Here is a 23968-nt window from a genome sequence, read left to right as displayed (position 1 = left end):
CTCTAATTTAAACCATCACACTGGACTTTTCTGAGAAGTCAAAAAATAAATCAAGCATAACATGCAACCACTAAAACTATTAAACTAATATTTCTGTTTAGAAATACAAGCAAATAATTGTAATTTGCAAATTAACCAAAAGATAATGATATACTTTACTATTTTTTTCCAGCTTTTTTGTAAAATTGTAACAATAGCAACAATAAATATATTTTAGCATAAAAATATAATTTTGATTAAAGAGCTTGCGTATACAGGTTAACCGTTAAAACATTAAAAAATGATTTTGGTAATTGCCAATTAATATAAGGTAACTGTGGCATAAACCTAACATTGGGTCGTGGGCTAACGCAGCCTTTAATCTCAGTGTTTAAACACATTTTTCAAGTTGCTGAGAGCTTCAGGACGTCGGTAAGTTTTATTAAATAACCATCTGGAAAGCCGGGAACTAAAATGTTGAGCTCTGTAACTTAATAGTGATGGTAATATTTTAGAGGCAAATCCTTATGCTAACAGGACAATATAGCAACTTAACTGTATATCTATGTCATCAAGCACATCCATTTTTAATGAGATATAATTCATCATCCTGTCTGTGCATCGAAGAAGTTATCATGATTTTCTATGTTCATGAAAGTTTGACTCAAATATGCATCAAGGGATTTACCTTGAGGAGGAGAGTAGCTTTTCTACATGAAATGGATATAACTGTTAGGTGAGGGTCATCTCTTTATCCTTGAGAAACTGAGAATCCATTCATTGGCTGGGCTTGAAAACCTGACTGACGCAAATGGATCATTGGGAATAGAAGTGTCCCAGCAGTAATTATGTTACAACGCAGCTGCCGCACACTACCACACTACCACACTACCACAGAGGTGGGTTGGGATGGGTGCGGGGTGCTTCTTTTAGTCTTGTTTCCCTTACATCTTTCCACATAGTTAACACAGTCATACTGTCTTCTCTCTCACACTTCCCTTCTCACTCTCTCTCTCTGTTGTTTTCTTTCTGTCTGTCTTTCATTGGCAAAAACTGCCATCAAACCTAAACACACGTGAGCTGCAGTGGAAAGTTTCTGACTAACATTTATCCTGATCTGCTGACTGAATGTCTCATCCTTCTGTTAAATTACTCGTATAATGAGGAAAAAGTTGGTATCACATCATGTCACCTATTTGTCACTGTTGTCTTCCTGGCCTCTAGATCCCTACTGCCTATGCCTTGAAGCTAAAGCAAAATGTCTGTTTCGGGTTTTTTTTCTATTCTCCAGGCCTCCGTGGCACTAAGTCAGTTAAAAAAGAGACATGAAATTAATGTAATGTCAATGGCGTTTTCTCACGAAACCCCAAGGCAGTTAGTCAAAGTCACCTTGCATAGTCCTCTCATCCCCTGACAGTACTGCGAGAGTGAGATGGAGGATGTCTGTCTGCTAAGGTTGTCAGCATATGATGTCCTTCAGTTACAAGTTGTTATATCCACTCATCGTCATTCATATTTTGCAGATTGAATACGTGTCTGGTGTATATCTGAAGAGCGACATCATTTCCACTCAGTCGTCTATACAGTATGCTGTAGCCCACAGTGAAGCGTATTCTCAGTGAGAACAAGTTCATCCTGTGGGGCTCTCTTTCCTTTTGATGTCATTTTGCAGGTGATAAGTAGCTTTCTGTCTCCTGGTCCCTGTCTTACACCACCACCCCCCAGCCCAAGCAAGGTGCTAGCAGCATGGAGGATTGTTTGAACTTGCATTGATCCATTGTGGGATTACAGCTGGGTCATTGGAGAGTTGGACTGAGCTTCCAGTCATCAGGGCAGATTAACCACTCGCTGTCTGCTTGGCTGCCATTTCAGTGCAGGCACTCACTGCTGGCTTTGTGACTGTCCCTACATGCAGGTCACTGTTTGCTTTTGAACAATGCATTTTTATACTTTCTTCATCGAATTAGCTTCAGACTGATTTAATATGTAGGGAAACGTATTACCTAATGCAATAAGGCAAGAAACATTCTAACAGTGCTTAAATCTGTAAGCAACCTATGAAAGACTTGCCATTCCTGATTTCAGTCTCAGTGTTTTGGCCTGCAGGATCTTCTTTAGTGCAAACTGTATGAATTTTGTTTTTAACACGTTCAAGGTGTTCATATCATAAGCATTTTAGCCTTTCCTTGAAATGATATTCAAATCTCTCTTGTGTGAGAAATGTCACCCCCAAGCTATGCTTTACAGAGGAAGGGGAAGTGCTGCAGAAAGTCCATGTTTTGCAGACTGCCCCACCTCTCTACATTTCTCAAAGCCTCCTTTTTCACTTTTTTGCTCACATGCCCTTGCGATAGCTCATGTTAATTATGTCTCATTAGTTGCCTTGGAAACTGAGGTGAGGGAATGTATAACATGAGTTTAAAGAAAGGGAGAATTAAAAAGAGACGATGAAAAATAAATCATGAGAAATGGCATGAAAGAATAAAAAAAAGAAAGAAGGGGGAGGGCAAAAAAAGGGGGGGGGATAGAGAAAGTGGTTGTTAAAGGATCAGCCGTGTGTCAGATTAGCATCAGGAGACATTAACACTAGTGATGCTGCTGGGGCCACAATACTGCCTTTCACTGCTGGAGAGGGAGATAAGCGCACTCTCACAAAAGGGAAGAGGGAGAGAGTGTGAGAGGGCTGGCTTGCCTCCACTCCCCTCAGGCCAACAGCCCCATTTACAGGTACAGCACCTCCTGATTAAAGCGAGAACAAAGAGGTGGATGTTCATTTCCTACTGCGCTGGTGTCAAGGCGCCATTGAAACAAATTGGTAAAACTGTGGATTTAGGCCGCTTCGCTTTATGTCTTCAGTCTGCCAGAAGCTAATCATAACCGAGCCACAATGTTGACACTTTGAGTTTGATACACTTAAGAACGTCGTCATGGATTATTTCACAGAATCTGTGTGTCAATGCACATCAGATTACCGCGTGAGGCTGTTGCATGCTCGGGAATGTACTTCTGTCTTAATCATGTTGTTTATATATTAACTTGAGTTGTGAGCACCGTGATTCATTCTTATGTAACCATTGGAGTGTTTGAATAACTAGAAAAGGCCTCTGCCTGCTAATTGTAAAGTGAGTGGCCAAAAGCATCCTGTGCACGTCGTCCGGCCTATGTAATGATCCTTACAGTAAACACAGTAAACAGACAGGGCAAAGCCACGAGAGATGAGCCTCTGTTGTTTAGTCTTCGACTTACATTCAGGATGATAATAAGGGGAAGGATCAGAAGGGAGGGTATCCCCAAGGTGGTCCCTCCCTTTCTTCCTCCCCACTAACTTGCCCCGCTCCCTCTGTCTCCCCCGCAGAGGGGCACTTTGAAAGGTCCTGAATAACAGGAAGTCGAGGGGCAGGAAGTTAAGTTTTGTCTGCCCACGGCCTGTGGTAGGATACTGAGGCTAACTCTGCCTTGCACAGGAAGTGCAACTGTCACGGCTATGCTTAAGACTTTGGCTGCTGTCCATCACCTTCAAAGAAGTTGAAGCGCGCTTGCTGCGTATAGCTACATATGGTGGGTACGTCTTTAACACAAGCCACATAGGATGAATCTTCAAAATCTTCTTTGACAAATTCTTATTATATTATGACGTTTGAGATGTTGAGTGAAAAAAAAGTTTGTAGTTTATAAGCTTCGTTACAGACTAACTGCATAGCGCTGGCCTCGTTTTTTGTTCATTAGGTACATCTCACAACAGAAATGTAATTTTATGTTACCTTTTATATAGGGCAGCAGATGAGAGAGTAATGGTTCAACTTTGTGTGGAATGAGCGCAGGCTTACAAGGAGGGAGGGAGGAGGCTGGATCCAGTAATTACACTGGGAATTGAGCATGTTTTATTGATTGTGAAAGGGCTAGACCTGTCACCAAGCCTCCCAGTGTCTCAGTGGTCCGTCTTAAGGGAGGAGGAGGAGGACTAGCATTCTTGTCAGTTGACCAGTGTCGCACCTCATCACAGAGGATCGCTGCGGCTCTGTTAATAAACAACTGCAATGCTTAGTCACTTGTATAGGCATGGCATATTCTAAAACTGCATGTTTGTTTAACAGCAGGTATAGTAGGGGATGCCATATTGACTTTATGTCAAACTGTGGCCGTTGCTACAGTGACATGTTCTCTGCACATTGATTTATGTGTTACAAATGTTTGGTAAGCATCTTTCAGAAGTGCTGGATTGATTTATATCAAAGTGGACCAGGTGTGTCACATCAAGGTCTTTGTAATGTAGTGTTGTTATACAATGTGCTGTTTTGTGTGCACCAACTAAAGCTTCTCCTAAATGCAAAATCATTTAGTATATGTGTGGCTTTTCATGAAAAAGCTCGAGGTAATGTTGGATTCACAGTAGATATGGTTTCTGTACGTGGAGGCAGCCATTCAGATATGTGGGTTTGTAGAAATGTTTCCTGCAGTGTCTTTATGAAACTTCAACATTACAATGCATCAACCTCTTAATGACAGACAGTCAAGAAGAGCAAAAAATGTAATGCTGGAAAAACTAACACTAAAGCTAACATTAGTGAGCCGCATGAGTCATTTCTAGTTTTACAGAACTGGAAACCTTGCACTATCTTCCAATCAGATTATTGTGCAGCACATGCAGAAGGCAGAGAAGAATAAGTGGTAGTATTAAACATGCGATCTTCTAGCTGTAAATCAACAAAGCGGAATAAAAAAGTGTATTTAATATGGAACTTTGATGCTAATCCATTTACCTTGGTCACTATCAACACCGTTCATCCATTTCCATGCATCTTTGTGCAAACAAGGTGACTTCATCTTCTTCGTCTACTTTGCTACTATCCACAGAATGTTTTATAATTTACTGAGTGGAACCTTTTGCAGCTGGTAAAGGACCAATGTGTATTATTTAGTGGCCACTTGCAGTGAAGGTAAGAAAACAAAAACCCAGTTATCATTTTAAGGTAATTTTACACAAATTAAAACACTCAAATCGCTGCCAGTAGACTTCCACTAAATCACTCTGCTGGAAAGAAAGAGGTTTTACTGTTGACAGTGAGTTTACAGGAGACAGCTGCGTGACTATACTGTACATTTTTTCTAAGGTGGGCTCATAGCCTCATATGGTATCCTGGTTCTGGTTCAGTGCTTTTCTCCTTTTATGTTTATTGTCTATGTCTCTGTTTCCTACGCACATGCACACTCACTTGTACAAAGAGCACATGATTTAGGCCATAAACAGATACTCTGTCCCATTCCAACACTCACGAGAAGTTAAGAGTGTCACGCAGAAACACGCACTTTGCTACAGTGCAGACATTGTTCTACTTTGTAATCTGAACATCTTCTGACATGTTTATCCGGTTGGTAAGACCAGCTGAATTATCCCACTCACTTCAGGACGTTGAAATTGCGTTATTTATTCTACGCCAAAGTATACTGTGATAACCACAGTAACACATCAGTGATTGCTGTTGTTCAAGTCTTGAAAATAATGTTTTGTTAGTCAAAATCTAAAGTGGCTAGCTAACTTGTGATGAATATGGACACTAAGTTTGGAGCGTGGCACACCTGCAGTCTGAAGGCTCTCTCAGCTTGTCATTTCATATCTGTGGAAGATAAAATGTCACGACACAGCCTATTATGCCTCTAGACTTGAACTGTCCTCCGGTGACAGCTCCTCTGCAAAACGGGAGGAAAGAATGTGTACGCGCTGCTTATACTCGCATTACACTGAACCTATTCACATATGCACACACTGAAATAACAGGCCAGTGGTCAGTTCAGACTAGCCTTGGCAAGTGATTAGATAAAACATCTCAAAACTGACACCATATTCACTTGCACAGATAAAACTTAACAAACACAGAGGAGGAGCAAAATGATGTTCTCATAATCTTTGCAGATAAAATGCACCAGGGTGGTGAGTTTTTCTTTCAAGTTTTGAACTTGTTTGTTTGGTGTTGAACTTGAAAATCGCATTTATTTTACTTTAAAAGAAGTAAAGTCACTGAATTTGGCAGTGTAGCTACTGTATTGCTACAGTTGTCTCCCATACTAATATATTAAACTTCAGGGTGGCCAGTGTATTTCTTTAGTGGAATAGACACCCTTTGCCCAGGGCTCCCTTTAATTCAAACATTAGTTTGTGTGTAAAATGCTGAATGAACAAGAGCACTGTCATTCTCCCTGGCCTGTTGTGATGTGGTTTGGGGAAATTCTTTGTGGGGGTTCAGACAGTTTCTTTCCTGGCTCAGACAGCCACGCGTGGGAAGTTAGCAAGGTGATCTCAGTCAAGTTTGCCTACAGTGGAGCCCCGATTCAGACAGCCAGACACCATAATGCCAGTCCATCTGTAACCCATAATGACTGTGTGCCACTGCAACTGGTCATTTTCGTTTTCACTGCCAAATCGGCCCCTGGCTTCCTCACCTCGCAACTGCTGACTGCATCTAAAGGCCCGAGTTGTTAACCTTTCTACATTTGTACTCATGGGGGAAATATAGTTGTTTGGACATTTTCTATTTGCTGGGTGTAAGTGATGGATGTGCCTCCAGGGAGGGGGCTATATCTCTTCTTCCAGAGAAGTAGAGACAGGACAGAGTTAGATGTTCCTTGGGGAACACTGTGGTCTGAACCACTGGCCAGGTTACAAGCTCATATGGGAATATATTCCAAATTCTTTTTATCCCTCTGGCTTATCCTATAACCCTGGAGATTTCAACCACCCTATTGTAAGACCAAACTATGCTCTCCCTCTTCATCATCTTAACAGCAAAGCTGGCATCAGTGTAACCAAGCTCAGACCGTAAAAAAAATATTACTGGCTGAGGAAGGTACAGGTTTTTTCAAATAAATCAATTTGTTTCAGGAAAAACTCTGCTATCAAAGCCAGTTACCAAAAACGTTAGTTATGCTATGTATTGCGCATCATTTAATCCCAGTCTGTCACTGGTGTCCCTTGATAACTTTTATGTAGCCAATATAAACGTTATGGGATAAAAAAAAGATTGAACTACTGTACATTTCATTCTGTAAACCCAGAATTAGAGAAAGGGAGTGTCATGCATAGAGTTCAACTACTCTGTTAAAGCCGCCAAACCCAACCTGCTCCCTTTAGCATCGTGTATGCCTGCTTTTAACTGTGTGTGAGTAACAATCCAGATGGTCCCTCTCCTAAGAGGACACAGTGTCCATAATTTGCCTTCTCGGGACAGCATGATCTTCTTTTGAAAACTGGCTATGTGTACAGGTGGTGGAAGACTAAAAGTTTTTGTTTAATAAAAACCTTGCATTCTGTGTTAAATGTGTGAAATAGTGTTAAATGTAAGCATAAGACAAATGCTAACTTAAAGTAGGTGAGTATACTAAAAGTTTGGCATTTATAGAAATGCACTTCTTCACTTTCTTTGTGGAAGAATTTATACCTCTCCTCAAAGTCAAATGAACAACTAGTTTCTGGTTATCTTACCTTAGCTTAACTTATTACAAAGCCTGGAAATAGAGAAATGGTTAACCTGAATCTCTGTGAAGGGAACTAAATTTGCCTACAAGTTCAGAGCTCACTTAGTCACACCAGTTGAAACCAGTTGCCAGGCAACGACCAGAGACTCCAGGAAGGTAGTGCTCTCAGCCAAGAAATAACCAAGCAAATAACCCTTAATAAGATATTGAATTGTTTTTTTCCCCCTTGACTCTTAACTTTTTATAGACTTAGCACAGATTACTTGCTAATTGGTGTACTTCAGAGGTTCTGGGGGGGTGTAGTTTGTCACCTTTGGACAAAAGTTTCCATTCGCTTTTCTAATTTAAAACACCACCTGCTTTGGTATTAATTTTAACTTTGTCAGAAAAATATAAAATCTAACAAAATGTCAAACTGTTCTTTCAAAATATGAGCTTCTAATAGGAAAAAAACACAATAAATGTCAAGGAGACTTGCCTTTCAGTGATTTCAGCTGTGGAACAATTGAAGCAGTCAAAGAGATAACAGCACGCTATTCAGGTCTCATAGTTTCTGTATGTGCTTGAGTACAAAATGCAGAACCCTCTGGTACTTTGGGAGATGTTGTTGGGTGTCATATTAACTTTCAGTTTTTCTCTTTCTCTTTTGGTCCTCTTTCAGATCCTGGTGTGGTCTGCTGAAGAACAAAGAGTGTCTTGAGAAGTGTGAGAGCCAATATAAGAAGAGAGACTTTTCCACAATGTGCTAGGAGAGAGGAGGAAGAACGAGTGTTGTTATTCTGATATTGTTGAGGTGTCAGAGAACCAGGAAAGGAGACAGCCATGGGGCGAAAGAAGATACAGATCACGAGGATCATGGACGAAAGGAACAGGCAGGTGAGTGGGACAGAGATAACAGTTCATCTATATATCTATGTTTGTCTGTGTCTAATCTAAGACTGTTTTAAAAGATGCTTCTGTATCTTTACATGCTTCTCTGTATCTATCTGACGGTTACAGTTTTTCTCTGTTTTCCTTCTTGGAAAAGTTCAGCAGCTGTCATGGTGTGCAAAGATCTGAACAGACATACCTCCCTCCCCAAAGTCCCAGCCAGCTGAACAGGGACCATGACATTTCTTTGTCAGTGCGGTCGCATTTACAGACATGATTCCCTTGCCACCCTGCAATTTCAACCAGAGAAGTTGATGAGGCAGCAGCAGCTCTGGGCCGCAGCGGGGGCCTCATGGCGTGGGAGTGAACTGAGTGTTGCAAGAAGTGCAGCGGGCTGCCTGTGGCCTTCCCACACTGTAGGGCTTGTCCCCTGGCCCGGCAGTATGGCTGGGGCCCTTTGCTGTAGCCCTGTGTGTTTGCAGCTGTTTGGTAGTAATTAGGAGCAGCCACTGCACCACAGCACCCTCTCATTTGTAGGGTGGGTCAGAAGGACACACAGCATCCTTCTTTGCCTTGGCCTCGCTGGTCCCGACTAGCCACAAAGCGGGAAAGAGCTGGAATTCACTCTGTCTGCTCATGTTAAATATAAACTCCTAAACAGCAAAACAGTAAAAAACAGCCTGGGTCTTTTTGAAACATGAATAACAGGTGCAGATATCTATAGCAGAAATGGTATGTCTTATTTAGCTACGCTCCCTATGATTTAAGAGCTAAGTTAAGGAAGCATGTGCACTGTTTCTGACAAATTATACCAATTAATGCAGATACATAGGTTTCCTGTATCTAGATAGAACGCATCTGGTTAACATCGGCTAAACATGATTAATTATGTGGTAATATGCAGTTGGTACTCTGACTATGTTTCTATCTGTGCGGGTAGCAGTAGTAGTCAAGTGTAAAACAAAATTCCACAGTGTGGGCCAATTATCAGCACTACACCTGGTTCTGGGTGGGTTCCAAATAGGGGGGTATTAGGGGAATCGGTCTAAGCTCGTTGGTGGTATCCAAGCTCTATTCAGTGACCTGTGACATGAAGGAAAAAAAGAACATAAAGTTATATGAAAATAGGTTGGTTTCTGATTGCTAAGCGAGCAGGTTAACTCTTCAGAAGATCCATTCTTTGCACTGCATATATGAGGCGGTGAGGGGACACATTTTGCAGTGTTGTTTTATGGGAAAGTAAAGCTGAAGAGCTTATTATTAACACGCCTTCCAAAGTCTAGTGTTTGCATCAGATTTTAAATGTCTGACTGGATAATTTGTGAGAAAGTTTATCAGCAGCATGCAGGCATTTCAGCTTACATTTAGCATTTAGTTTGGTTTTAGCTGGCTCAGCAGAGAATCTGCTGTGACAATAGGCTGTGCTAAAATAAAGCTTTGGTATAAGGTGATGTATGCGTGTGGCTTTTTTTTTTCTCTCTCGTTTTTTTTCCGTGGGCCATGAAGCGCACAGTGCCATCTCCCTTGGGCGTGCTCCTAACCAAGGGGGAATAGCCATTAGCATATGTTCCCCATTGTCAGGAGACAGTTTAAATCTTTGCTGTTAGTTTTCCATAGTGTAACAGTGAAATGAAAGAGGTCCTTAAGTGGACTAATTAGACAGTATTTCTATAGAGGATGTTGTGTAAGGACAACAGGGGCTCCCTTGCATTGTCTCTGCAAGTGTTTTAGGAGGGTTGTTAACCCTTCAGGATTTATAACACTGTGTGTGACACAGGCTGAGACGGTAAGTAGTTACAGCGTAGTGCAAGCTGTGAACTTCGCAGGTAGGTTTATATTCTAATGAAGTGTGTTGTGCATGTATGACAAATTGATGTGTAACTGTTTAATACATCATGTGTAGGGTAGAGTATTTTTGTGCCGCTTTCTGCTGTTTGACCTGGCAGAGATGCACTGGAGAACGAGACATGGAGCAAACTGAGGTCGTATAATGCTTACTGTACAACTGCAAAGAGCCAGTTTCTGTTCCATGGCTTGGCTAAATGATGGCAGCAGTAGAGTCATCAGCTAGACCGACTTTACTGATTGCAAATGAATGCAAGATAACAACCTGCACGATTCTTCTGATTTGATGTATTCACAGCAATTATTACCTTTTGAGACACAGACAGGTACAGGCATCATGTGCAGATTGAAAGGTTCTTATATTTTCCTCTTTTACTTTGAGTTTCTAGAAGACTGGACGGACCAGTAAGAAAATTTAGCCTTCAACAATAGAAAGTCGTCATTCTTTCAGACTTCAGAGGTTTGGAACTTATGTTCTTTACAAAATAACAATAGTAGGGCCAAGAGCACTGAGCAAATTCAGTGAGTTTTACCTTCTTCCCAAAGCAGCTGTGATTTTTGTGAAACTATAGGGAGAACAGTAGTGAAGAAGCCAAGGTATGCATCAGTCTCGTAAGTTAGTGTACATGTTGGTGAGGCCTAGTGAGCAGTGTCTAGTGACGTCCTCTGGATGCCATTAAGCAGGCTCACTGGGGGTAATTGTCCAAGTCATTAAAAGTTTGATGATTTTGCTGCTGGGTGGAGGGTTGCCTGCCCTTGCTGTGGCTCATTTTGGATTTTGCTCCAGCACGTCAAATGCCTGTAGGCAAGCAGAGACTCTCTCTCACTTACTCTCCAGGGAGCAACACAGCACATAGCGCCTCTTTTTCAGCTTTCACTCAGTCCTGAAGTTCTGAGCAGTCATTGTTATATATTTTTTTAATTGATATATATTTTTGACACTTAAAGAGTTTGTTGATAGACAATGGAAAGAACAGAAGAAAAGTGTTAAACTTAAGAGCCAGTGCATCTGCACTGTTTTCTTTGTTTAAGATGATACGTGGATTTATTAAAACTGTGAGGCAGAAGCATGAAGTAGCACAAAGCGTTACAGACAGGTTGTACTTTGAGATGAATCTGTTATTTGTTGCATCATCTCTTTATTGTTTGGTGTGTGAAAGTCCAAAAGGAAAGTGGAAATAGTGCTTGTGTCCATTAATTAGCTGATCTCGTCTTGGTTTTAGACAGGGCAGCAGGTTTACTTAGAGTATATTGAACACAACACACTTTCTCAGTTACAGTTTTCAATAAACAGAACAAATTAATTATCCGTTAAATGCATCATTCTTGTTATTGATTAGAGATATTTCCAGGAAACCTACTTACATTTTGTTACCTTGCATGTCATCGTCTCCGCTAAACAGGATCCGTCACAGCTACTGTAGGTTTCAAGGTCAATCCCACCCACTGGATTAGCCCATTGTGCCTTCGAATGTCCACATGGGGTTCCTCGGGCTGTTCTCTCTCTCAGAGAGAGCTGATCCAGGCAGACAGTCACAGTGGCCCTGGCTCATCTCCTAAGCCCACACACTCTGCCACTGCGGAGCCAGGGCAGCAGCCACAGGGCCTGGGTCACTCTGCCAGCTGGTGCCAGACTTCACTGTCTCTGTAGCCCGCTCTCATGTCTGCCATGGGGGCTGTCAGAGGTGACATGAGGTTCTAATAAGGCCGCTAGCTCCTCACCCCTCTGAAGGTGTTAGTGACTCAGGCATCTCCTGCCATGCTCCAGTCACAGCTGCACTCTCAGTCCCAGATGTCTTGTTTGTCATCTTGGCACCTCTGCCTGCGGACAGACATTGATAGACCATTTGATTGACAAGTCAGTTCTGTGTGAATGTGTGTATTGGAGTTTGTTGTAGCATATGCTGTTATATGCTACACAAGTTTCCGTGGCAGAGCCTGTCTTGTGAATGTTGAAGACAATAAAACATAAACCAAATACAGCAGTAAAACGTAACAGACCCATGCTTGTATGTTTACACTAAAGGTCTATACGTTGTGCAGTTAAACTTTCCATTGCATTTTACCAGCTAAGCAGGTCTATAATTATTTTTAACAAACAGGCCACTGTATTGCTGATGAGACCAAATTTACTTGTTGCCGTTCATATGCAGTTTTTTAAATTTACCCCTCGAGTATGATTTTGTCCATTCCAAAGAAGGTTTCCCCATTACCTGAACTTGCTATCGCTTAGGGAAAGATAGAACTGCAGCAGCATTTAGTTTGGTCTGCTATAAAAATATAAAAAATAAAAAGTAAATTACCTACCTCAATTAAAGCTCTATAAACATAGGTTGTGGTGGTGGGGCTCTTGGGAAGAAGGTAGAAATGCAGAAAGTGTGAATTGAGAGTGGAATTACTACTTTATCTAGACTTTGAGAGAGCTTCTTAAAACATCAGAGAGTTTTCAGTGTGGCAGAGGCTCACTGATCTGCTGGGTATTGTGTGAGCTGTTAAAATGACCTTAGCAAGCCTAGAAAGCTGGGATCACTTAAATGTGTTGGAAGTTTAAATGTGGCCTGTCTTTTTTCGCCATGGCATACGATTTTTGTGAAAAACTGTAAGATGCACTGGTACAGTGTCGTGTAGAATTTTACAATACTGAGGCTAATCCTGTCGCTGTGAATTACATGAATTAGTCAGGGAGTTAGACTAAATTTGCACCACATCTTACTGCAGGAGCGATTCGAAAAAATGCTAAAACCGCATCGAGTGTGTTTGTGGGTGTATTTGACTCGGTTAAGCATAGGAAAGCTTTGCCATTGAACCTCCCACTTGACCTCAAGGATGTCTGTGGTTTTCCACTGTCGCACCAGTCACCCCAGAAATGATGGGGGTGGATTGAGGTTTGTGCATTTGTGAATGCTGGTCCATATGCCCCAAACCTTTTTTCTGTTTTTTTTTGTCCTTTGCGTTGTGACCCATCAAATTTAGATGGACGTCTTACATGTTCTAACAAAAGGATAAAAATAGGGCAATCAGTTACAAAATAACCTAAGTGTGTATGTACAGAAGAATAATATACTTGTCACATTTTAATGGAAGTGTGAGCAGTAGCTAGCCCTTGTAGAGTTACTCTGTCTGTGGCTGGGGCAAGGACCAGGTCTCAGTACTGCTGCTGAGGTTGAAATGAAGCGATGCCTGGGTCAGCAGCTCTGCACTCAGCACAGCCATGCATCCAGGTGGAACAAAGTCTTCGCTCAGCATCTCATCCTGGGCTTCCTGCTGAAAGGTGACATCTCCATGGCTTAACAGCCACATTCATCTGCTAAAAAGCATACAATTTGTTAATCGTTTTCCCACGTGACAGTCGCTGCTTTCCAGTTGGTTAGGCAAACAAATACGCAAGCGGGTAAATGAGCGAGTGGGCATCGCTGGTGTTTAATCAGAGGAGACTAGTATCAGGTGGTTACAACTCCAACTAGATAGAAAGAGGCTGGTCCCGGCTTGATCCCCCACTGTGTGTCCACCTTGACAAACTCACTCAAACACTCTGTAACTGTGATTTGTAAGGAAACATGTTATTTGGTTCAGCTTCTCCTGTACTTAAACCTTGTGATTTTAAGAAATTTCATGTTAGAATTTTGTTTTGTCATATGAGCTTGAATAACATTTGTGCAGTGAAAAGAAAATGACAGCAGGACAGGCTCCGGTGTGTCTATAACAGGAATAATGATCCAGTGTAATTACCTGTAGCGTGGAAGATTTAAAATTCATTTATCACAGCTGTAGTGACCCCGCTGCCTTAGCGGTTACACATACACTATGCAACACATAAGATTATACTGCATTATACCAGTTAAAATGAGGGTATAGCCGCGAGCTGTGACCAATTAAAGTTGAACAAAGCAAGCTCATCTCCTCAACTCCTCTCTTAGTAGGTCAGTAAAACTGATGGAGGATATAGACCCCGTGCACTGCTTTGTAAGACGGAAAGCTCTGAGCGCAGCTTTTACTAGCACATTCTCAAGCCACAATTTGACAAGACATATGCTGTGAAAAGTCAGATTTTAAAAAAGCAACGCATTTCCAAAACAGATTTCTGCACACAAGCGAGACAACGGCTGTATTTGTGTCCAGTTTCCTCACTAATAATGTTTTTAGTTTGAGAAATGAGTGTAGCTTACTGTAAAGAGGTAGTGTAACATAATGACACATGTGAATTGGTGTGAGTGACCACAGAGACAGAGCTGCAGAGCTACAGGACAGAAAGTCACTTTGCAGAGGGTTGCGTTACCATTGGAGTGATGTATGACCCAAAGTCCCATCTGAGAGCTCGTGTTACAAGGCTTATGCTGCACTACAGAGATAGCTTTCCGTATATGGAGACAGGGGCTACAGTAATGTATGGACCCCTGTTGTTGCCAAAGCTCTGACTCAGCTTGCTGACTCGTGGCTCTAACCCTGACCTCTGGCCTGATAACTAGACATTTCAGATATGCACTATGTTATTTCAGTTGTTACTAAAGCAGAAATGAATTTGTTATCTGTCACCTTGTTTACAGCAGTGTTGTTGCCTTTCTTATCTTGTGTTACCATGCTTGTTTCTAATGTTTTTTTTCTACTATACATCTCTGCTGCAGTTCACTCAAGTGTTGTATTTATGTTGCAATATCAGCTATTTAGCACATGGACAGTTTACATACAAACATTCCTTTATAAGATCCACCTGGATCGATTATACGCTGCTTACAGGGCTTAATGCAGAAGTATCTAGCAGTTTTACAGACAACACTGACAGTGGCTGTTATTATTATTGTTGATAGTACTTCTCTGCATTTACGTGATGATTTTAAATGTATTTCAAAAAAATATGTAAATGCCCCTTTTACCACTAATAATCACGCAGCAACTACTGACTACAGCTTTTCGTTGTAATGAGAATGCTAAAGTGCAAATTAAACCAAACTGTGTGTACAAATAAAAATGTTCTCCGTTGGCTGCTTTCTGTGTTTCCTCAGGTTACCTTCACAAAGAGGAAGTTTGGCTTGATGAAAAAGGCCTATGAGCTGAGCGTACTATGTGACTGTGAGATCGCCCTCATCATTTTCAACAGCTCTAACAAACTGTTCCAGTACGCCAGCACAGACATGGACAAAGTGTTGCTGAAATACACAGAGTACAACGAGCCCCACGAGAGCAGAACCAACTCTGACATTGTAGAGGTGAGCAAGCACCGCTTTCTTAATTTGCAATAAAAAACTTCTTTCACACCGTGCCATTTTAACCTCACACTGAGCATGTAGTTTATCTTCCTTATGCTTATTTATACAAAACATATCCTCGGGTTTATGCAGGCTAAATTATTTTATTGCTTGGCTTCCACTTTAAAAGACGTATGTATTCTTTGATAACCATTGGCTTGGTTTGTAAGTGCTGTCAGGAACAAATAGCAGTTTCCTTCTAGTCACCATTCAGATAGGGCACAGGAGGTCTGCACTCTCTGATAAGTTCAGCTTCTCGTAGGCCCATCAACTGACGTGGAAAACCTGTCTCTGCACACTCATGCACACAGTAGCTGCCGACCACCATTGCTGACCTTGTTTCCCATAGATACTGTACCTGCAAGGCACAGCTCTCTGGCTACTCCTCAGTACACACAGTTAGCTTGCCCAATGCTGCAGTATTTTTTTCAGAGAAATACAGTGTTTAGTACATTCCATACAGCTTTATAAAACTCAACAAGCACTTGGGTTTCCTGGCAGCTCCTGCATGCCCAGCAACTAGCGGAAGAGTAAGCCACTTGTTATGCCAGCATACAAAACTGTCAGCCAAAAGCGTAAAAGCCAAAGTAAATGAGAATAATTAGGGATACATCCTGTTCCAAACATCTTGCATTGGCACATGTGTGGTTTCTCAGCTTATTCAAGATCTGCTTTAAGAGGCCGGTATCTTCATTCTGACTAGATGAAAGCACACACAATGTATGTTAATGCCTATTGATGGAATCCACACTCTCAGTATGAAGTTGCCCATTAATCTTTATTGCTATTATTTGAAATAGACTTAGATGATAATTTTCTGCAGCAAGACACTTTTTAATAGACCATGCAAACTGCTACATCCCAATTCTCTGTTTTTACTGCCACCTGCCCACTAAAACATACAGCATTTTTATTACTCCTGCACTATTAAGAGACATTAAGAGTTTAAAATGGGCCAGAATGGATAGAAAAAAAATCAAGAATGCCAGTTTAAAAAAGACTTTCACTTGGAGGAATTAGTGAAATTACATGCAGCATAAAGGAGTCAGCTGTGGCCCATTATCTTTTATTTATACTGCTGCTGCTTGTGAATTACCTGCTTGGCAGAGCTGCACAAGAGTGTTCTGGCATCCGTACACTCATGCAGTCACTCCTCCATCAGGGGCCCTCAGAGCAGAGCAAGGGCTCACCTGCATAAAAAATACATAAATACTTTCCTTACATAACAGTGACCACAGTTTTGCTTTTGCTGTGACTCTGGAGGCTGTCTTATTACAACGAAGACTTCCCGCAAACACCTTGCACTGAGAGTCATGGGATTTTTTTTCACCACGTATCAGCCGGGTCAATCCACACCACGCTCTCTATCTGTGGTCTGCACATGTATGTTTATGTGAACAGCTTGGTGTAATTGGAATGTACATTTTTTGGTTCTCCTGCTGATTTTCCCACCTAGTACTGCTGGCTGACCCCATCAAGCTGCCCCTCTGTATAAAAGGCGAGAACAAGCCACCGTTGTCCCGGCTCACTCGGCCAGCGTCTTTGCAGTTTATAACAAATGCCCCTCTGCCTGCAAGCTGTGTGGTCAGGGTTCAGATGTGAAACAGAGCTGAAGTAACCAACCCAGTCCACTTAACAGCATCAACACACTGTCTCACTATTCATTCTTCAGAGAGCTGTGTCTGAGGAGCCTGATAGTGTGTGGAGGCTATGACCCAATCATAGACTGTATATATACATGTAGAAGATAGTTCTAGCCACTGTGACGTCACCCATGAACTCCCGTTTTGATGTGCCAGTTTTAGCATTATGACTGTCATTGTTTTAATCATCATCATTAGCCAGAAATGACCATATTTGATGGATTGCTAAGTTATTTGCTAATTCTAGCAAACGTACTAGAACTTACTAGAACTTCACTTAGCTTTCAACCAGGGGCGGATCTAGAGAAACTTTCTTAGAGTGGCATGGAAATCAGATGGGGTGGCAAAATCAAAGCCATTTCTTTACACATATGCATGTGTTACAATTTAAGCCACATGCCACCACAGTAGATCCGCCCCTGCATTTAACACAATTAGCCACAACTGAGCCATGTTATTTGTTATGCAGTGGAGAGGCGTGTTTCGCTAACTAGCTGCCTGGGTGGCTCTCACCTGTCAACAGCTCATAATACATGCATTTAACAGTTTGTCATCCATCCATTTTCTTAACTGCTTGTTCATTTCTGGGTAGTGAGGGGGTGGGATCTATCTCAACTGTGATAGAGTGATGTAGAGGTTTCAGTCATAATGAAGGGGAAAATGAGCTTTTGAGGCCAAAACTGTGTTTATTTCCACTGTAAAAGTGGCCACTTCAGGAACTGCAGCTTTGTTTGCATTTCTGTGCTGGCTTTATTTTCCAGTCCAACAAGTTCCCGCTCAGATCTGATCATATTTTAAGAGAAAGCCTAATTTCGGCTGTTTTTTTTGACCGTCTTTGCTGGTGAGCACTTTCCCAGATTTTGTGCTTCACCACAGCTGTACAAATCCTTGTACACTACACAGAGGAGCTGATGCATTTATAATAATGGGAAGAATCCACCCCTTCCTCATTTATCTACTGAAATAGGCCTCACATGAGGGCACTTACACGGGACACTTATCTAAATTTTTAAATTGTGTTAAACAAGTCTTTGCTATAAAAACAGCCATGTGCTCATTTGTCCTGTTTTGGAGGAAAGAAAAATGCTCACCCACTTTTCATTGGTAAGACCTTTCCATGTGAGAAACCAAATCAAAGGTCACATTCTTGCTCAGTAGTACCATCTGTAGATAAAGGCTGGGCTGTGCAGTGTGGGAGAACAGTCTCCATGTTTTCCACAGATGGATGCATGCCTTGGCCACAGTTTGATAACCCAGTGGAGGGCTATGGACTTTGTCTCAAACTTGGCTCGCAGTCCAAAGCAGAGCAGTAGGCTCAGATTTTTCTACCCTGGTTGTGTGTGTGTGTGTGTGTTGGTAGTTCTTGTCTGCATGTGCTAACCTTACCGTCACTCCAGGCGAGGGTGAGCAGTGGTGTAAAATCTGTCTTTTTATGAATTCACCTGTGTGCATCAAACAAACCTTTCACCGCTTTTACTATTAAAGACAGGTGGGTGTTTTTATACAAGCTACTGTTTTAATTTGTTAAATAAATAATTTTGCCAGAATCACATGGCCTGAGTGACTACCAGCAGTGTCTCTTACTGTAAATAAAGACGACTTATTTAGCATTTATAGCTCATGTTGTCTCAGCGTATTCTCATGCATTAGGGTTATTCAATGTAACAGTGGACTAAGTCGGGTATTCCTGAATGAAGTTTCCATGGTGTTGTTTCTATTGTGTTACTTATTGAATTCTGTTTATTCCACAAATGAAAATGCTGCTGTTAGTCATTAGATTAATCTAATAATATTTAGTCTTACTCTCGTCTCCGCTTGTGGAGCTAATGAGATTTGTGCTCTGCTATAACCTCACGCTGTGTTTCTGCACACAGAAAGATCCCTGTGTCTCTCCAGGAGAAACCTTGAAATAAGATATTAACTTCACAGGCATAATTTGGCATCAATCTGTCCCCTATTTAAGCAATTCGATGCAATTAAGGTATATGGTATAGGTTAGCATTAATCAGGTTTGCAGACACATGGAATAAACATTAATTGACACTTAATTCTAATCTGATGAAATCAAGGTTGTGAATAGACTATAATCAAATTTCAGGAATGCGCTCGGAGTGAAATACCGATACCTTTTAAATACCCGGAGAGTGCTATATGCAAAGAAGTGACTTTTTAGCGCTCCTTTTCATGTCTTTTACCCTGATGGTTTCTGAGAATAAACAGCGTGAGATCATTCATAGGGAAATTCTGCTTATCATACTCATAATAAAGAGAGATGGTCATTGTTATTGTGACTCGGGGAGAAAGGGACAATTCCTTCTGTATTTATGAACGAGCAGTCCCCCCGTCTCACAAGACCAGTACAGTGAGAGGAAATGAGCACAGAATTATCAGGTAATTTCCATTAGGCTTTATTTCATGATCACTATGAACTTTTGTCATAAACTGAGCTGTATTAATAAGGTATGTAAATGTTGACCATTACTGAATGTCACACATTGTGTGCTGTAGATTTCGCGACGACAAAAGCTACGCATGCATTTATCACAATTCAAGGTTTAATTTCTCCTCATTCTGCGTGTTACACTTTAAATGATGGAGACGATCATTGCATTAAGTGATGAGCTGTGCCTCGCAAGTGTTTTTTTTCCCTGTGATTTACAGCTCAAAGCAAAATAAATATTATTACCAGTTATAGAATGAATCCCTTGAAAAGCTTTGGACTGAATGGGCACCGGGAGTTTCAGACAGGAGATATTTATGTTCGTCAATCAAAGGCTGAGCAGTGATTAAGGCTCATTTCTATCCTAATGAATGCAAATTGGCACATCTGCTATGGTGGTCTAGCTGTCCAGACTCTTCAATTAGCATGATTGATCAATTATCCTCCTGCTGGTGGCTCATTGGAAATGGAGGCTGGGGAATGGGCCGGGGGTGTATGGATGGGGGGGATTAAGGAAGAGAGATGGAAGAACATGAGAAAAAAAACAAGCAGAAAACTGTCTTAAGCCTCCATTCAGTGAATGCGATTTCTTATTTATTACTTTATGAGAGTGGAGAAATAGCGGAGAGTCCTTTTACTCAAAGAAGGCTTCTTTTTTACAGACATTTCTTAAAAATGAACGCTTCAAACTACACTTGAAAAAGCTGTGATTTTTATCTTTGAACGACTTCTTTTTGACAGAATGAATAATTTCCAAAGAGCTGATCAGAGATCAGAGAGATCAGATCAGGTGCTCAGATTAAAATTGAAAAAATATATTACTTTAGCAAATGTGTTAACAAAGTCAGGCTGTGGCTCCGGCTTTGTTTAATACTTTATTTGTTTTACATGGGGGAAAAAAAGCCCAACACAAATTGCATTTGAATTTGTTCTCACCCTTCATCACCAGAATTACTGATCAAATATTTATGAGAGAAAAGAGCTTTAGTCTTGCAAATATTTAATAGATCAGCACTCAGTCAACTCTGAAGTCTGTCTAGGATATTGTGCTGTGCAGATTATTTGTGTTGGTTTTAACAGCAAGAACAAATACTTGAATATCAGAGTGAATTGGTGAAACTACTCCAAGTACCAGAGGCAGCTTGTCCTGAGCGTGTATTTATAATTGTGCTTTAAATTGCTATTAGTGCTACATGATTTACTCAAGATGATGTCTTGCCAATTATGTGTCGTGTAGATTGCTGCTGAGCAACATGCACTGTTGAAATTGCATGTTTTTATATCTCGACATATTGATTTCAAAATGAATCTTAATTTATAAAAGTAAAGCCTCACATCTCAGAAAATAACAGTAAAGTGTGGTATACTTGATTTAGAGTTAACAGGTGAATACATACTGCACACAACTCAAACACATTTCATTGCAATGTTGACCCTGTGCTAACTTGCATATGACAAATAAATAAAACTGAAAACAACTCTGACAGAAGCTTCACGTTTATACAGAGACCTTGAAATGTTAGCTAACAGTAGATTGTAGGGCTGCTCGATTATGGCAAAAATGATAATCACGATTATTTTCACTGAAATTGAGATCACGATTATTTGACGATATTTATTTAACCCTTTAAGACCTACTATAGAACCAAGTCCACCAGAGCTTATATTATTTTTATTTATTTTTTTTACAGGCTGTAGTGCCATTTGTGGGAGCATTTCAAGTTGCTATACATCAATACAACTGTTATAGCCCATATTTTAATAATATGTATGCATTAAGTGCATAGTAATTACATAAATTGCAAAAAAGTGCAATGAACTACAAAAAAAATTGAAAATCACTTTTGTTTTGTTTACATATATTTCTACTTGGAGAAGTTTAAGAGGTTTATCCCTCAAAACTTTAAATACAATAAAGTTGCAAAAAATAGTTTCCCACCACAGGAAATTCATAGTTTTATTTTGGAGATACAGCAATTTTTATATACTGCAGGAAAAACAAAAAACAATCCTATGATGCAAATTTGCAAAGAAAACAGCATGTGCATCATTTCACTGTGGGAAGTGTTACGAACAGCTGATAGGAACGGCAAAGCGTGTTTCTGGAATATTATGTTTTTGTTGCTGCAAGCGCTTTTTATGCAGTTTTTGCAAAGCTATATGTGGAACGAAACCGTGACCGAGGACAAGCTGATGGCATCAGATGTAAGTACAACTCCTCCGGTTTCATATGCAAAACAAATTATTGCGCTAGCTTACACGGTTCAGGTTCTACAGGGATTTAAAAATAGTTACGCAAAACGGAGCGTGCTGCTCTGACCGGCTTTAAAGGGTTAACAATGACTTTAAAAAAATAATATAAAATAGTGTGCAACACCACTGAAGTTTTTTTTTTTTTTAACTCTTTTCAACCAACGGCAGTCACTCTCCAAATAACTTCTGCTTAGCTTTCCGAGCTTCCCTCGGGTCCTCTTAATCAGCGGTCTCCACCCTTTTTTGCGCCACGGACCGGTTTATGCCCGACAATATTTTCACGGACCGGCCTTTAAGGTGTCGCGGATAAATGAGGGAGGGGCTAATAATCGGCTCAGTCATTTTTAATGATCGTTGAAAGCCCAGATCGTAATCGTGATTAAAATTCGATTAATTGAGCAGCCCTAGTAGATTAAAATTTATATTTCGTGCATCTGCACTGGCGGCAGTCGTGGTGGGATTAGCTCACCTGGAGTTAGGGTTTAAAATTTTTAATTTTAGTGGTCAAAGGTCAAGGTCTCTGACCTCATGTCGATCCCAGTCTTGCAAATAATTAGAATCGATCACCTGGAAGTATTTTATCACATATAGCACAAAAATCCACTTGGACTCAGACATGAACTGATTAGAAATAGAAATTCAAGGTCAAGGACAGTTTTAACCTCACTAAACATGGTCATAATTTAAAGTGCTCCTATTATGCTCATTTCTGTTTCTGCACTTTTATTCTAGATTTACATCATTCCTTATTCACGATTTACCCTCTAGTGGGCCTTGGTGCAGCCCCTTGGTCTGAAACAAGCTCAATTAAGCCAACTTCCAAGTGATTGGCCGTCTTGTGCAAGCAGACTATATTAAGGCCATCACCTTTCTTTGATGTCAATTAGAGCTAAGAGTTAAAAAAATCCCTTTGAAAAACCAAGCATTCAGAGCGGTCTGAGCACACAATTTCTGACACGTGTAATTGAAATCTTTTGAACACAAATTGAAAAGATTAAAAGTCAGCTTTACTGCAACAGCATGAATTTCTTTGCAACTTCTGCTGCAACTTGGCTGATTAGTGGAGACAATAGAGAGATAAAAATTCTAGTTTCTTCAGGAATTTCATAGTGTGACAGAAATGTGGTAGTGAGATTTTTATGTTTTATGTCACAGTGTTTAAATAAAAAAACACATTAATATAAATTTCTTTTTAGACATCCAAAAGTTTTATATCCAAACATATTTTAAGGGCAATAAAATGATTATTTATTTCTATTCATGCTTTTTCTTTAGCCCTACGATACTTGCTTGTTTCTTTATCTCTCAGGTATTATCTCATAGGCTACAAAATGTGTTTGGTGGATACTGCAGTTATTGCACTGTTCATTCATTGGTCACTTAAGTAATATAGTAATAGGTATGTGCTGCCCACACACGTACACATTATGAAAGTTATTCATACCGATGAAAAAGAGTCTTTTTCACAACAAGTTAACACACATAGCATACTTTTCTGTTTGGAAAATGAGAGAATTTCTCCAGGTTAGAAAAACGGGTGGTGGTATTTTGAATGATATATGGTCAGTTTTGCAATTGTAACATTAAGTCGTTCAAGTTCAGCTACACAGATATATTTACTTAACTGAAATTTAGAATTGGGGAGAACTGAATTAGTATAGAATTTTATTTTCAACAACACAATGTTTGTGCTAAGTGTCGGGTGGCTATATTAAGTGAACAGATAGCCACTCAGTAATACTAGTTTTAATTGTTGTTTGGATTATTACTTGTACCTGACACCAGTCAAAGTTTTTATGCATGTTTAAAGATTTTTCATTGTCTTGGTTTCATTTCTGCAGAAAGTTGTTTTTTTTTGTATGTTTATTTTTTTTTTTAGTTTGCTGTTAAGTGTTTCTATATTCTGCTGTCATGAAAAACATAAAGACATAGCATTCATTTATTAGTTTTCTCTTTTGCTCTCTCTGTAAGTTGGTAGTATCCATACTTTTCTGGTGTGTTTACAGTAATGTGTATACATTAATATATGATATATTATGATGATATATAATATATGATATTTCAAATATATATATATGATATGCTGGTGAAAATGTTTTGATTTTGACAGAATTTCCCTGTTGTCTGAAAAGAGGCAAAACAAGCACAAGTTGCTGTGTTCTCTGCAATGAGCGCTATTTAAAGGAATAAATAAATAGACCGGTTTAATGACTTCATTCTCAGTT

At 40.3% G+C, this 23968-nt stretch overlaps 1 protein-coding gene across 8 annotated transcripts in view; it reads left to right on the top strand.

Annotated features, from left to right (window-relative positions):
* The window catches only part of mef2aa (myocyte enhancer factor 2aa), a 68372-nt gene that overhangs the window by 15605 nt on the left and 28799 nt on the right, over positions 1 to 23968 (top strand). For all 8 annotated transcript variants that reach the window (XM_082538441.1, XM_082538446.1, XM_082538444.1 and 5 more), the window contains exons 2-3: positions 8111 to 8325; positions 15165 to 15368. In XM_082538441.1, the coding sequence (XP_082394567.1) occupies positions 8272 to 8325; positions 15165 to 15368 (258 nt within the window). In that variant the 5' untranslated portion in view covers positions 8111 to 8271. The remainder of the gene's footprint in view (positions 1 to 8110; positions 8326 to 15164; positions 15369 to 23968) is intronic.

The sequence above is a fragment of the Aulonocara stuartgranti genome (genome assembly GCF_965226115.1).
Source record: "Aulonocara stuartgranti genome assembly, chromosome: 7".
NCBI classification, from domain to species: domain Eukaryota; kingdom Metazoa; phylum Chordata; class Actinopteri; order Cichliformes; family Cichlidae; genus Aulonocara; species Aulonocara stuartgranti.
The sequence above is the reverse complement of the archived record's forward strand: the minus strand, read 5'-3'. Positions and strand labels throughout refer to the sequence as shown.